The following is a 13837-nucleotide window of genomic DNA, read 5'->3' on the forward strand; positions in this document are numbered from 1 at the left end:
TTGAATTTCATGGCAGGTTTCAGCTTTTAGTTTGAATTTATTTATGATTTTCTCTAATCCACACTGATCAAAATATACATACAGGCTCAAATATATACATACATCCCATCTGATATTTTGCTAAATGTCCCTTAACAAGTTGCACCTCGACCAGATGCTTTTGATAGCTTTTAACCAACTTCTGGTCTAATTCTGGTTTTATATTCGACTGCTCTTGTTAGTAGAATTGGTAAAGTTCATTTATATTAGTTGATTTCCTGGTACCCTTTTAAGCATATTCCACAAATTTTCAATAGGAGGTTGAGATTGGGGTTTTGGAAAGTCCACTCCAAAAGCTTAATTTTAGCCGGCTTTATCCATTCCAAAACCAGTTCTGAAGTGTGTTTGGGATCATTGTCCTGTTGGAACACCCAACAATATCCAGGTTTCAACCATCTAGCTGCTGAACTGATGTGAAGTTGAAGAATTTAGAGACAGTGCCCGTCCTTCATTATTTTATTCATTTTGTGCAATGTACCAGAGCCGAGAGCATGATGCTAACACCACCGAGTTTGACATTTGGTACAGTGCTTGTAAGTTTGAAAGCCTCTTGCTACTGTGGCTCAATCTTTCTCTCATCTAAGCATAAAACACTTCTCTAGAAGACATTTGTCCTGTCTGTGTATGCAACTGCAAATTTCAGTCATGCTTGATCACTAATGAGAAGTTAGCACAACTTATTACAACTTATTAAAAGGTTTAAGTGAATGTATTTATTGTGTATATATTTGAGCCTGTATGTCTACTACTGACCCAGTTTGAATGAGAAAAAATTCAAAATAAATTCAAACTTGTCCACTCAATTCTTGTTGTTTAAAGCTATCAAATATGTATGCTGTGGAATAATTTCACCCTGGAAAAAGAACAGTTCACAGAAATCATTAAAAGACCAACATTATTTTGACATTCATGGCCATGATGAATGTATGTAAAATTCTGACTATAACTATAACACCGCAAGTTTCACTACTATAAAGAAAAATAGATGGATCCCTGCCACGTATGACCACTGGGGCTTGTTAGAAACATGATGCCACTATCTTCAAAGGCCAGGGAATATCAACTTTCAACAAACCCTTGCTTCAATACATTAATCTTACCCTTTTCATTATAAATAAACTTTAACTTTTTTGTCACTGTCTGAATGTAAGTCTACTTTCTATACAGTTAAAAGACACACTGTTTGTCTCAGGTCGATTTATTCTTATTACTTTTTAAGGTGTTTATTTATTTTTTTGCAGCTGCTGATAATTTATGGTCCCTCGGGATTCTTTTGACCCTTTAGTGGCGTATTTATTTTAAATGAATGAAAATGTTATTATGTTATATTATGATTATGTGATATACGAATATTTTACTTTAAGTTAGTTGAAATATTTCCTCCAAGGTAACTTGTGTTAATGTAAAATAAAATAGAGCTTTAATTCTGCAGTGTATCAGTTTTCCTACACCGTTGCTTCAAGTAAACGCACCCGGTCCTGACCTGCACAGGAAGTGGAGTGACGCTGGCGCGGTAGTTGAAAACAGACGTTGTTGACATGACGCTGGCGAACAACAGCTCAGCAGATGTACAGACCTCGGTCGAAGCTTTTACTTAACTTTAACACAGGAGAACTTATCATAACTTGACACCGAGCATGGATTTATCTTCCATTATAAGGAAAATGGGTGCGTTGAACTGTTAGCTAGGAAAATACCGCGCAAGAAGCTGACTATAGCTTACTTTAACTAATGATGACAAAACCCGTTAGCCGCTAACAATAGCAGCTCCCTCTCAACTTTTATATGTGGCTGTCATTGTTTGGAATAACAGCACTTAAATTATCATGAAACTGTTTAACTTTGTAAAGGAACCCCGAGTCAGGGAACCTTAGCTGCCTTTGCTAACTCTGCTCCAATTTTTCCCCTGTTTAATATTTTTGATTTCTCATAACTTTCAGGTCACTCTCTGGTGGAGATAAGAGCGCGAGCATTGAAGAGCATCTTATGCAAGCTGGATCTTTCCCTGATTTCCGTCCATGATATTGTCCAGGAGAAGATGCTGTTTGTGTATCTTCTGGAGTGGTTCAATTTCCCCGAGGTGCCAATGAAGGAAGAGGCCCTTGAATTGCTTTTAACCTTATCAAAGGTAGATAAGAAGTATACTGATAATAGATGCAACGCAAGGTGAATAAATCAAGAATTGTAGGTAGAGAAGAGCAGTCTGCCAGATGGCAAATTACACTCGTGAACTTTAAATGTAATTTTGGCCTTAGCTTCAGTATTTTTTTCTTTTTCCAAAAGCTAACCAGGCTTAAAATGCATAATTAATGAAGGATTTACTTTTGTTCTGATTTTCACCGCATGATTCCAAAACCTTATGTCACCTGTATAAAATTTACACAATATCAAACCAAGACATATAATTTCCAGTTTTCTGATTATGCACTATTGTGTCTTGGAGCATCCAAGTGCAGCCCAGATGCTGCGAGACGTTGGGGCGGTGGACTTTCTCACCCAACTGTCTCCTAACGTGGAGCCCAGCCTGCGAGCTGTCATTGATGGAACCCTGGACCAGCTGTTCCACCTACCAGAACTCCTCCCCAGTCGCGTAGTTGTCTATTCACATGGACCACGTAGTACATCTTCAAAAGGTGTTCAATGTTAGGCCAATTATTTGTTTAACTTTAGCATCTGTCATTCATAAAATACTAAATTTTCACAATATGATATTAGAGGCAGTTTGGTTGAAATGGTCTATATTACCAAACTGCTTTAAACTTTCTTGTACGGAGATATTATCCCAGCTACAAGTCTCGTGTCTCTGTTGTTTCAGCTCAAGAGGATTTGCCTAAAATGGGTTATTTCCACAAGAGCATGCCAAATAATATGGATATACCGCCTCACAAGATAGCAGGTACCTTTTGCTTGAAAAAAATCTTTCTCTAATGTTTTATGCATGATATTTTTGTTTCCTTAAAGGACTCATGCTTTATCCCTCTGTGTTATATAGAGCACGAATCTGTGAGATGTCTGAAGTTTTCTGTGTTTCCATGGCTGACTTTGACAAACACAGACAGGCACATACTTTCTTCCAATGAGAAGTAAGAGACAAATGCATGTCTTTAAGTAGTAGCATATTACACTTTTCACCCAGTTTAATTGTATTATAATTAGCTTTGTTTTTCAACCATTTCTGAATTCAAACCTGTTTTTATTTGATGCCCAGTTCTATACATTGCATAGTATTTGTGTTGTTCTTTACTGCTGAAATTCTTTGTATTAATCAACTCCACAAGCGTGTGAGACTAAAAATAACTCTGTTGTGGTTCTTTTGAAACAGTTCCTTGGGGAGCAGCAATCCCAACCTAGTGCGAACGACTTGTGAACTTCTGTGTGATGTCATTATGCAAGACTTTCCTGCTGAGATCTTTCTGCAAAGGCCGGGCATTGTAAAGGTATTGAATCTGGGTGTTTTTTCACTGTTATTGTGTACACATGTCTATTGTCTCTACATTTATGCTGGGGGGTTTGTAGTTTTTTTGTTTGTTTGTTTTGTTTTTTATTTTTTTTTAACAAAGAGAATGTTCACACTCGACCAGAAAGAGACAATGCTGTAGTGATTGCAATTTCCATTATTTAATTATCAGGGCATTAGAAGAGCTCTCACTGTTTTTATTTTATAGACTCTATGATTTTTAGCAACCATCATGTGTAGTGCTTATGTTCAGAAACGATCTCTGTACTGAATACAAACGCTGCTCTCGCTTGGTTTGAAAATGCTTTATTCACTGTCGGTTTCCTAAGAAATGAAGTTGAAGATGCCAATCAAAAAATCAGAGTCTGGTTTTATTTTCTAGCCAAATGGTATTCACATCGATTAGATGCAGTGCGCTGTTTTGAGTGGCTAGCGTGACCAGCTCATAGCGGATTTATAGGATGGTCACTCCAACCACTGTCAAAATAATAACCTGTCAAATGGTGTCCTTGAACAAAGCATCCATTTATAATTCTGCGTCCCTGATCTTGTAGGAGGCTGTGAGGCTCCCGAAGGCTTACTTTGGTTGAGCAGGTACTAGATTGCTGCTAGGATGTAGTTTTGTCATGATGTACCTCTTGCAAGGTGTGAAAGTCCTTGGTAGAACATTTTGCTTCTTCCCTCAAAGGCCTCCTTGAGCAGCAGAGTTTCTGTATAACAGGACGCTGTCAGGCACAGCCTTTGAACAGTTGTCGCCCTCGATGGCCCTTGCTGGCTTCTGCTGGCAGCTGATCCATGGGGTCGTAATACTCAAGTCTGCAATGAGTTTCCACTTTGTACAGCTATACATACTCCGTCTCCATTTCTTTTAAAGCGAGCAACACCGTGTGATGTATCTCCCCACTGTCATCTTGGTAACAAAGCACATCAGTTCTGTGAGCTCTTTTGTTTCACTGGCATAAAAAGAGTTTTGGGGGAGACATCATTTTGCCCTGATGAGCCACAGTGAACATTACTATTTTGCTAATAAAGTGGTGCATTAAATTACATCAGTCTCACGGTAGCATTAACATACTGTCACCCAGCAGTGTCATCACCAAAAAAGAAACGATTACAGAAAAGTACTTCTTGTGGCTTTACTTGGTCCTCTTTCGAGCTACTGCAGCCATTAAGCAAAATTAAAAGGCTTGAATTTAGATACATGACATCATTAGCTTCAGAGGGCAGGGAATCTGAACTCTGAACAAATTGCTGCTTCAATAATTCAATTCCATTTGCCCTTTTTATCCAGTGAACTTTATTACGGCTTTTCTGTCAGTCTTGACTTTAAGTCTGGTATACAGTGTGTTTGTCTCGGCGTAGCTTTGTAAATTGACTAATATGCAGTTTTTACACATTTGCAATAAACCTTTATTGGATATTACAAGGTGTTCATCCACTGAACACCTTAGCAGTAATGTAATCTGTTATGCCGTTAATGTCCCGTTCCATTTGCAGAGCCTTCTGTCCCTATTGAGGCTGGGTCCAGGTAAAGAGGAGTCAGGCTACATCTACTTGTCGGCTCTTTCCTGTCTCCGGCAGCTTTGTGTGGGATTAAGAAGGCGGCTGCGCTTTCATCAAGACCCAAGCTTCTACTCTGCAAAACAAGGTAGCGTGCCCTTTTTACTTGTTTTTAAATAATGATATCAGTATCTTCCACTGTCATCTATGTGGTGATTTTTCAGCTATTTTTGCATGCTTATATAAGTAAATCACTACCTGGTATCTATCACCTCTGTTAATCAGCTGTATTTTTCTTGTAACTCAAGTCTAAAACTGATCTAGAACATATTGCTTCCACAACGTGAATTCCTAATTTTTATATTCACAAATCAATGTCTAACAAATATCAAAGCATTTAACTTATTTGTTTTATTTATTTGTGGGTGCGTAGATCCAGTTTCTCAGAACTCGTCCTTCTCCTACACCCAGGAGGTTCTGGGGACCCAGCGTTCGGGGGCCTCCTCTCCTGGGTCCGAGTGCTCTCCCCGGCCTTCTTTAGTGGGACGCACAAGCCAGAGAGCCAGAGGAGATGGTCAAGATGGAGACGCAGCTTCTAATAGGTACGCGTATGAAATCGACATGACTGTATGTTTGAAATATATACTTAAAAAAAACACAATAAAAATGTGTCTCTTTTTGTGTATCTTTTCTTGTTTAAGGTATTGTTTGCATAGATGTTAGTAATCATATTGGCTCCTAGAGTAGAGACTCCCTTTAGCTTTTTGTCACACTTCTGAGGCGTGCGTGGTATTACGTTAGTCATTCTACTTTGCTTGTAGAAATGATATTCTTGACGTGATTCAACATTTTCGATTCTTTTCATTAGGCTTAAGAAGTGAGTCTTACATTTCTTTGAGAATTTGTGCACAGTAGGGTTTTCTGCGGCTTTGATAATGACAAAATCACTAGTGACGCCAGCAGCCCACACAAGACGATAAAGCAGTGTGAAAGAAAAGAAAGACTGTGAAGGATGTTCTTCTAAATATGAAAACACTAGGAGCCCTCTAGCGGCCGGTCTGTAGTGTTTAAAAATCAGGTTTGATTCATGTGATGGCATATTCATTTTTATGTTCCATCCCTATACAGCGGATACGTCACTCCTTGCATTTGAATGGTCCAAGAACAGATCACAAATTTACAGTTGTCTTTTCGTCTGTGTGCAATTCATCCAGTGGCAGCTCACACAGAAGTGGAGGAGCAGTCCAGGCCCCCAGACAGATGGCCCATTCACCTGCAGATGTGGCCCATGTGGAGCTTCCTGATCTGGGTGTAGAAGATGTGTTGGAGTTGCAGTTACGGCAGCTCACTTTGGCTCAGTTTACTGTTGCCTCTATGGAGTGTGCCATACCACTGCTTAAGACAGGTAAGTGTCAGTATGCTTGTCTTTTTCAAATGATCTTATTTGGTCAAATATGAGTGGTAAAACTATTTTTTAAGCCATTAATCAATAATCTCAGTCTCAATTGTTTGTTTGTTTTAATTTTTTGAACTTAAGATTCCCTCACCTGTTTCTCTACATTGACTGGATTCTCTCCATTGTTATTTGATCACGTCAAAACATTTCTTCCGCTCTTGCTTTGTTTTCTCTCTCACTCTGCTGTTTCTCAGAAGGTTTGCATGCTTTCCATCGCGTTCTGGAGCTGCTGTGTGACGCTGTCCTCCTGCTTGGGGACAGCGTTTGTGAGCTGGTCTGGGACGATCGCAGCCTGGCGGGGATGGAGCTGGCAAGTCAACACAACTCATGACAGCCTCTTATGTAGATGAATAGACACTTCAGTGAAAAGGGGAACTGACTTGGCCACCAGACAATTTGCCACAGACACACAGGCATACGGTACTCGACTGTCAAGGAGAACTGCGGGCACGTGATTGAGCGTTATGTGTTATATAAAGGTTACAGAGGCTTTCTGCTGGTTATAAAGAACTTCTTGCATACATGCAAACTTCCCATCTGTACCCTTGGGTTTATCCCAGCACAGAATTGCAGGGCTAGTAAATGTCTTCATTTATTACATGCATAAAGTCCGCACAATAGATTGTGTTAAAGAGGTGTATTTTTTTTTACCATGCAGAATCATTTGTTATCTTGCATGGCTGTTTTAAAGGGTATGTTCCTCTGCAGGGGGATTTACACACTTGTCAAGTCCAGGCCCCTGTGGCCCTCTGCTGTTTAATACATGCCCAGAGCCTTGCAGCCTGAGAACTATTTTGTCATCTTTATGTGGAGAGCAGCTTTTGTGTGCCAAACCTCTAGGTTTTTCCTGTGGGAATGGACCAAACTGTTCATGCCCGCCTCAGCAATGCAGAGGGCATGTACTGCCCCCTGCTGGTGTTCATCTTCCATTGAACAATTTTTACACCCAGAACAAAGTGGCTGAGAATAGATTGTTCCAATTTATTCATACAGAGATAGGGTGGATCTGTATCTCGTCCCAAAATAACCCTGAAATCTGATTACATTCAATTCCTAACCCCTGGAACGAACAATTTTTCTCTTGGCTCGCAGCCAGAAGCTGTGTCTTGAGTGTGTGTGAACATTCACACAGTGCGAGTACATGTGCACGTATTGGTGCGTTTGTGTGGCAGTGTGTGTGTTTGTCTACATTTTTGCTTGTGTTTATTTTAGAAAGAGAAGCTGCAAACCTGCATGGAGCTACTGGGGGATATACTGAGCTATCACCACAGCTGTTCAGTGGATATTCCCAACAATTCTCAGGTTCACCATAGAATAGCCTACATAGGCGCTGCCATATTTACCATTAAACTCCTACAGACCATCCTCCCACCCGAGAAGGTGTGTGTGCTTGTGTGACAGAATCACTTTGATTCAGTTACTGTTTTCCATTTGAAAGTTAATCATTCTATGAACATCACACAGGCTAGTGACAATCTCCCAGAAAACACTGCAACAGCTCTTTTCCACTTATGCTTGGACACATCATTGGGAAGTTTGTTACCCAGCATGCAAGAGACAGCAGTGGCCTACTTGGAGCAGGTGAACTCGGACAGCCATGAAATCTACAGGAGGGTGACCCGAGCTGCCCTCTGGATGGAATCCACTTGCATCTTTCTCAGGGAAGCACAAGCGGAGGTATAATCACCACATCAAATACAAATACTAGGCATCCTTTATACGTATATATATATGGATACACTACACACTGATCAGGCATAACAATATGACAACTGACAGGTGACGTGAGTAAACGTGATTATCTCAAAGGTGATGTATTAGAAGCAGGAAAAATGGGCAAGCGTAGGGATTTGAGTGTAAGGATCAAATTGTGATGGCTAGGCAACACGTCAGAGCATCTCCAAAACTGTAGCTATATATGTCTGTCTGCAGTGGTCAGTGTCTATCAAAAGTCGTCCAACGAAGAATAGTGCTGAACCAGGGACAAGGTCATGGGTGGCCACGGCTCATTGATGCACGTGGGGAGCAAAGGCTGGAGCAATTCAAGAAGATTGGCTGGTTTGATGAATCACATTTTCTTTCCCGTCACATGGCTGGCCAGGTGCATCTTAGGATGTGCCTGGGGAACACCTGGCACCAGAATACACTATGAGAAGAAGGCAAGCCGATGGAGGCAGTGTCATGGTTTGGGCAGTATACTGCTACGAAAACCTCGTGTCCTGGCAACCATGTGGAAGTTACTTCTAAATGCACCACCTACCTCAGGTCCAGACAACGTATAGCCTTTCGTGAAAATGGTGTTACCCCATATTCCCATAGGCCTCTTTCTGCAGGATGGTGCGCCCTGTTACAAAACAAAAACGGTTCGGGAATAGTTTTAGAAACACAACAACACGTTCGAGGTGTTGACTTGACCTAAAAATTGTGCAGATGCCAATCAAACCTCTGTGGGATGTGCTAGACAAAGACATCTGATCCATGGAAGTGGATCAGACCTGGTGCCAGATTCCACAACACACCTTCAGAGGTCTAGCGGAGTCCATGCCTCAATGGGTCAGAGCCGTTTTAGCAGCAAAATGGGGACCAATACAGTGTTAGGCAGGTGGTCATAATGTTATCCCTGAACAAAGTATATGATTATATATGACTATAGTGAAGTCTTTTCAGACTGTATCTCATCACTACTTGACTGTTAATTAAACATTGTATTTTTTTTTCTCAAGGGGGAGAAGAATTGGCTGGAGTTAGTGGAGCTGGCAGACCAAGCCATAGATGGCCTTCCATTTCACCAGCACTTGCCTATCATCAAAGAATGTGTTCACATTTGCTCTTATCTGTAAGACATCAGATCTGAAGTCAGTCATAGTAATGACTTTTTTTTTTGCTAACGAAGTTAGTTAAAATCCATTTGATTATCTTCTTATAGGTGGAAGTTTGAACAGCCCAGTCCCCTCCTCCAAACGGAGAGCCAGAAACTCCTCCTCAAGCTGCTGGCCCATCCTTTACTGCCCGTCAAGACAGAAACATATGAATGCACTTTAAACCTGGTCAAGGTTAGAGCAAGCCATCTTATATAGACAGTCATTGTTTGGATGAGTGCGGAGGGTCATGGTTAAAATATATGAGTGTGATATAGCCTTAATGTGAGCCTGTTTAGTGGGGCACCCATATGTAAATAAGTGGGATGAAGATGGATGAGTCACAGCTCTTTGACAGGCCACTATAAAAAACCCACTTGACATTTGAAATCAGTCTTTCTTTTCATTTTGTCAATTACTGACTAGAGTGAGTTTCTACATTTAAAGTGAATTGAAACTCTTATATGCGAGCACAAGTGAGAATAGTGAGAATTTATGATGTGCTCTGGTGTGATTACATATACCCCTAGGACTGCCTTGGCATCCAGAATGCGACACGTCAGGAACCAGGGGCATGTGCTGGAGTTATCTTCCTTCTCCACCACAGGGTGCTCTATGAAATAAGCACCTTTGGACTCCAAGATTCGGCACAAAAGGTAAATGTACTACTTATCAGAGGTGTGGACTCGAGTCACATGACTTGGACTCGAGTCAGACTCGAGTCATTAATTTTATGACTTTAGACTTGACTTGAAAAAATGTTCTAAGACTTGTGACTTGACTTGGACTTTTACACCAATGACTTGGGACTTGAATTGGACTTGAACCGGTTTACTTGAAAAGACTTGATATTTTACCCCAAATATAAAATTTAACATGCATATTATATAGAGATTGAAAATGTGACGTCATTCACGGGTAGAACCGCAAAGGATTCTGGGAACTCGTGGCAAGCGGTACTAGCGCACGCAGGCTTTCAATTAAAATCAGTTATACAGCGATAAAAAGAAACACAAAAATGTCAAGAAGCTGTTGTATTATTAACTGCAATAGCCGGTCGCATGACAGCCACGGGAAGCCGACGGGTAAAGAGATCGGTTGTTATCGGATTACGTCGTTGAAGAGAAATTGTTCGAGCCATGTTTCCGAAGTAACAAAGAGGCGACTGGATTGCAGCCATTCTAAGACCAAATATAACGTCCCAGAACACTCCAGCTCACAGGTTAGTCTGCTCCAAGCATTTACACGAAGGTCAGTCTGCTGTTGTAGTTAATGCGTCATTTTCATAACATAATTGGTGATATAGGTTACAAGCAAGTCTGGCGCTGAACAGAAATTGTGGCGCTATGCTCCTTTATTTATTGTGCATAAATAGTGAATTGTCCTGACACAATATTGCGTTTCGCTTCTGTTATTATGGTACATTGACAAAAACATATACTTTTATTCACAGGATAAAACAGGTTTTTTGTATCACTAATTGCCCAGTACGATTACAGCATACAATATTATTGTCACTGCTACATTTCTGTGATGGGTACCAGAAATTATTTCCACTGCTAATTAATTACCGTTGAGCTCAAAGGTTATATTAATAAACGGTTAATGAATGTGTATTTATGACGACAATTTGTGAGACTGGTAAACTTATGATACGTACGATGGTCTTTCGTTCTACACGGTGCATTTCAAGGTCCTGCACCCATCCGTCGGTAAACTGTACCTGGGCTTGTTGCAGTGACCTGAAGTTACTAAACTTCATGAGTGTATGCACTCACTCCAAGAACCGTATGATTATAAATATGCATATAAATATGCTACGATGAGATAGCTGACTTCATCTAACTAGCAAATGTTGTCCAGGCTACGTTGGTGATACAGTTTTTTTTAATGTGTATGATATTTTTGTCATGCGATTTTAAAGCTGGTCCTACAACCGCATCCAAGAATAACATGCAGCTTATCTCAGAACTGTCGGTGAAAATTATTCTTGGAGCTAGGTTTAATTGAGCTGCATTTTAAAGAGGTGCAATTTCACAATTTGTGTATATTTTCTACGTTCACTTTTGTCATGTGTTGAGAAAAACACAGATTTAAAATTACATGGTCTAATATTTACATTTAGCATAACTGCAACATTATTATTTCGTTGTTTTTTTTTTTTAAAGACTCGAAAGGACTTGAAATTCAAAGTTTCAGACTTGTGACTTGACTCGGACTTTTACACCAGTGACTTGAGACTCGACTCTGACTTGCCTGACATTACTTGAGACTTGACTTGAGACTTGAGGATAAAGACTTGAGACTTACTTGAGACTTGCAAAACAATGACTTGGTCCCACCTCTGCTACTTATACCTTTCAAGTTTTAGACCTTTGAGAGAGCTCATTCTGATAATGGAGTACAGTCACTCACAGGTAATCATGAGATTAAAAGCAGAGGGGTTTGTGGAGGGGGTTTGGACATTACATGCTAAACCTGTGTAATTATTCAGACATTTCAAAGTTGTCACATGGAGTACTTGTTAGTAGATGTTTTATCAGCAATGCCTTTGTGAACTCAGCACTTTACCTGTGATCTATAGGTGAATGCTCTTGCCAAGGATATCCTGCTATTCCTGCTCAAGGGACGATTGATGATGACAGCATCAGCCTGGGACAGATTCAATGAGGCACTTTACCCGGTCATGCCCATATTACAGGTGTTGTAATCTCTTCAGAGGCTCAGTAGTATTTGCACTGCAGAGCTCATAAAGCGCACATCTCATTGGAGCTTATTAAACAATATTTATGGAAGGGAAGAATGGGTGTATGTTGCCTACAATGAGAACAGCTATGATCAAAAGTGCAATATTAGCACTCTTGGACCACAAAGACTGTGCATTGAGCTGCCAGTGAGAAAAATTTGGTTATTTTCTCATTTACATATTCTGTTATATTGTTTCCTTTTTGAGTGGAGGGGGAAGAGAAACAAAAACTTTTTATTAATTGTTCAGTTCCAGGGAACAGAAAGCCAGGAAATTCTTCATGAATAAACATGAGGCTTTGACTAGGCTGTCAAGTGTGATTTAATTCAAGAAGGCCATTCAGAGATGGGCCCACCATGTCAACAAGAGACAAAACGAAACCACCCGTAATCAAAGTGATGCATATTTTATTTACTTTTGCACCGCTTTGCTGGAATTCCCCATTGTTTGCTTTATTGTCTGCCAAGGCAGTCTTGAGAATTGTGTGTGTTTGTGTGTCTGTGTGCGGCAGGGTTACGCCAGCACCGAGGAGTCACTGGGAAACTGCGTCCTGCTGATAAGTGACATGTCGGACATGGCAAGAGACAGTGTGTTCCCAAGTACAGCCAAACTAAAGGCGGCACTGCGACTCCTTTTCACTAAGCAGCCCGCGTGAGTCTCTTCTCTGGGTCTTTCCTTTGTTGCTCTTTCTTGTTGTTTCTCTCTGTGCTCGTTTGAGCATTTTGTGCCTGCCCGGAATTGTGTGCATATCAGAAATGTGTGTGTTTGTGCCTGTGATGAGTATACTTGGATGTCTGGCATGTTTCTTTTCTTTTTTCCCTTTTCCTTTCGTGGAGTTGTTTGATGATTTTGACGTCGGTTCTCGGGATTATTTGTTAGCCAGACAAACACTCAAGAGCCTGAAAATGTACTCTCCAACTTGTGGTGGGTATATTAGGCCTCTGTGTTGCTGTCAGGTGCTTGTCATGTCAACCAAATGCTCTTCGAGGCCTGTGTAAAACACTTTCTCATCCGGTCCCAATCTATGAATATTGATAGAAATGGAAATCAACACCAGAGAAGCCCTGGTAAATTCTGGCAGCAAGTAATAGAGCTGCCGCCTTCACTGCCAGCTATTTCTTGAGTTGTTGTTTGAAAAATCAAACTGTAAATGTTTTTTTGTTTTGTTTTTTTTGCTTCGCCGCATGAATTAGGTTGTTTTGCAGCAATTATAAGTCCTTAACCACACCTGCTTATATTCTTTCATTATTAACAGTGTGAGAATAGCAGCAGTGCAGCAATTCCTGCCCCACCTCACTGGAAGCGACGATTCAAATACAGCCCGGCCAAAACTGGATCAACAAATGATTGCCTCGCTCCCCAACCTCTTCTGCCTTAAAAACCCTTTAGACATCACACTTGATACCAGCAAGAAGTCTGTTTTAAAGGTATAATCCTGCATACATAGCACAAAACTGATGTGTGCACTAATAAAAGTAAGTGCTTACCTATGTGTTTATTTTATGTCTTAGGTGGAATCTGTTGAGAAGCTGTTTAGTATCCTCTACTCAGACATGGTTGATATCACCTTGAAAAGGTCAGCTGCAGAACAGCTTTCTGTGGTGCTACAAGGTGAGATATCTGTAAAAGCTATATTTATAGTAGTATTATAAACTCATCTTTTGTCTGATTTTAATATTTTTCCAAGTTAAATATTTGTTCTGGCAGGTTAAAGCTTGTAAAAGCAACTTATCAGCCTTCCTTTGCAAGTTGCTTAATATTAGATTAGACTACATATGTAA

At 40.4% G+C, this 13837-nt stretch overlaps 1 protein-coding gene across 4 annotated transcripts in view; it reads left to right on the forward strand.

The window, feature by feature from the left end:
- Positions 1 to 1519: 1519 nt before the first annotated feature.
- The window catches only part of rttn (rotatin), a 37102-nt gene continuing 24784 nt past the window's right edge, over positions 1520 to 13837 (forward strand). For 3 of the 4 annotated variants that reach the window (XM_026179443.1, XM_026179445.1, XM_026179446.1), the window contains exons 1-19: positions 1520 to 1707; positions 1980 to 2167; positions 2483 to 2672; positions 2855 to 2935; positions 3032 to 3122; positions 3362 to 3476; positions 4994 to 5144; positions 5430 to 5598; positions 6211 to 6401; positions 6647 to 6762; positions 7665 to 7832; positions 7917 to 8129; positions 9176 to 9288; positions 9379 to 9505; positions 9841 to 9966; positions 11895 to 12011; positions 12568 to 12707; positions 13312 to 13483; positions 13568 to 13667. In XM_026179443.1, coding sequence (XP_026035228.1) covers positions 1677 to 1707; positions 1980 to 2167; positions 2483 to 2672; positions 2855 to 2935; positions 3032 to 3122; positions 3362 to 3476; positions 4994 to 5144; positions 5430 to 5598; positions 6211 to 6401; positions 6647 to 6762; positions 7665 to 7832; positions 7917 to 8129; positions 9176 to 9288; positions 9379 to 9505; positions 9841 to 9966; positions 11895 to 12011; positions 12568 to 12707; positions 13312 to 13483; positions 13568 to 13667 — 2599 coding nt within the window. In that variant the 5' untranslated portion in view covers positions 1520 to 1676. The remainder of the gene's footprint in view (positions 1708 to 1979; positions 2168 to 2482; positions 2673 to 2854; positions 2936 to 3031; positions 3123 to 3361; positions 3477 to 4993; positions 5145 to 5429; positions 5599 to 6210; positions 6402 to 6646; positions 6763 to 7664; positions 7833 to 7916; positions 8130 to 9175; positions 9289 to 9378; positions 9506 to 9840; positions 9967 to 11894; positions 12012 to 12567; positions 12708 to 13311; positions 13484 to 13567; positions 13668 to 13837) is intronic. The other variant, XM_026179444.1, reaches the window with a different exon arrangement.

Source organism: Astatotilapia calliptera, chromosome 9 (genome assembly GCF_900246225.1).
Source record: "Astatotilapia calliptera chromosome 9, fAstCal1.2, whole genome shotgun sequence".
Taxonomy (NCBI): Eukaryota; Metazoa; Chordata; class Actinopteri; order Cichliformes; family Cichlidae; genus Astatotilapia; species Astatotilapia calliptera.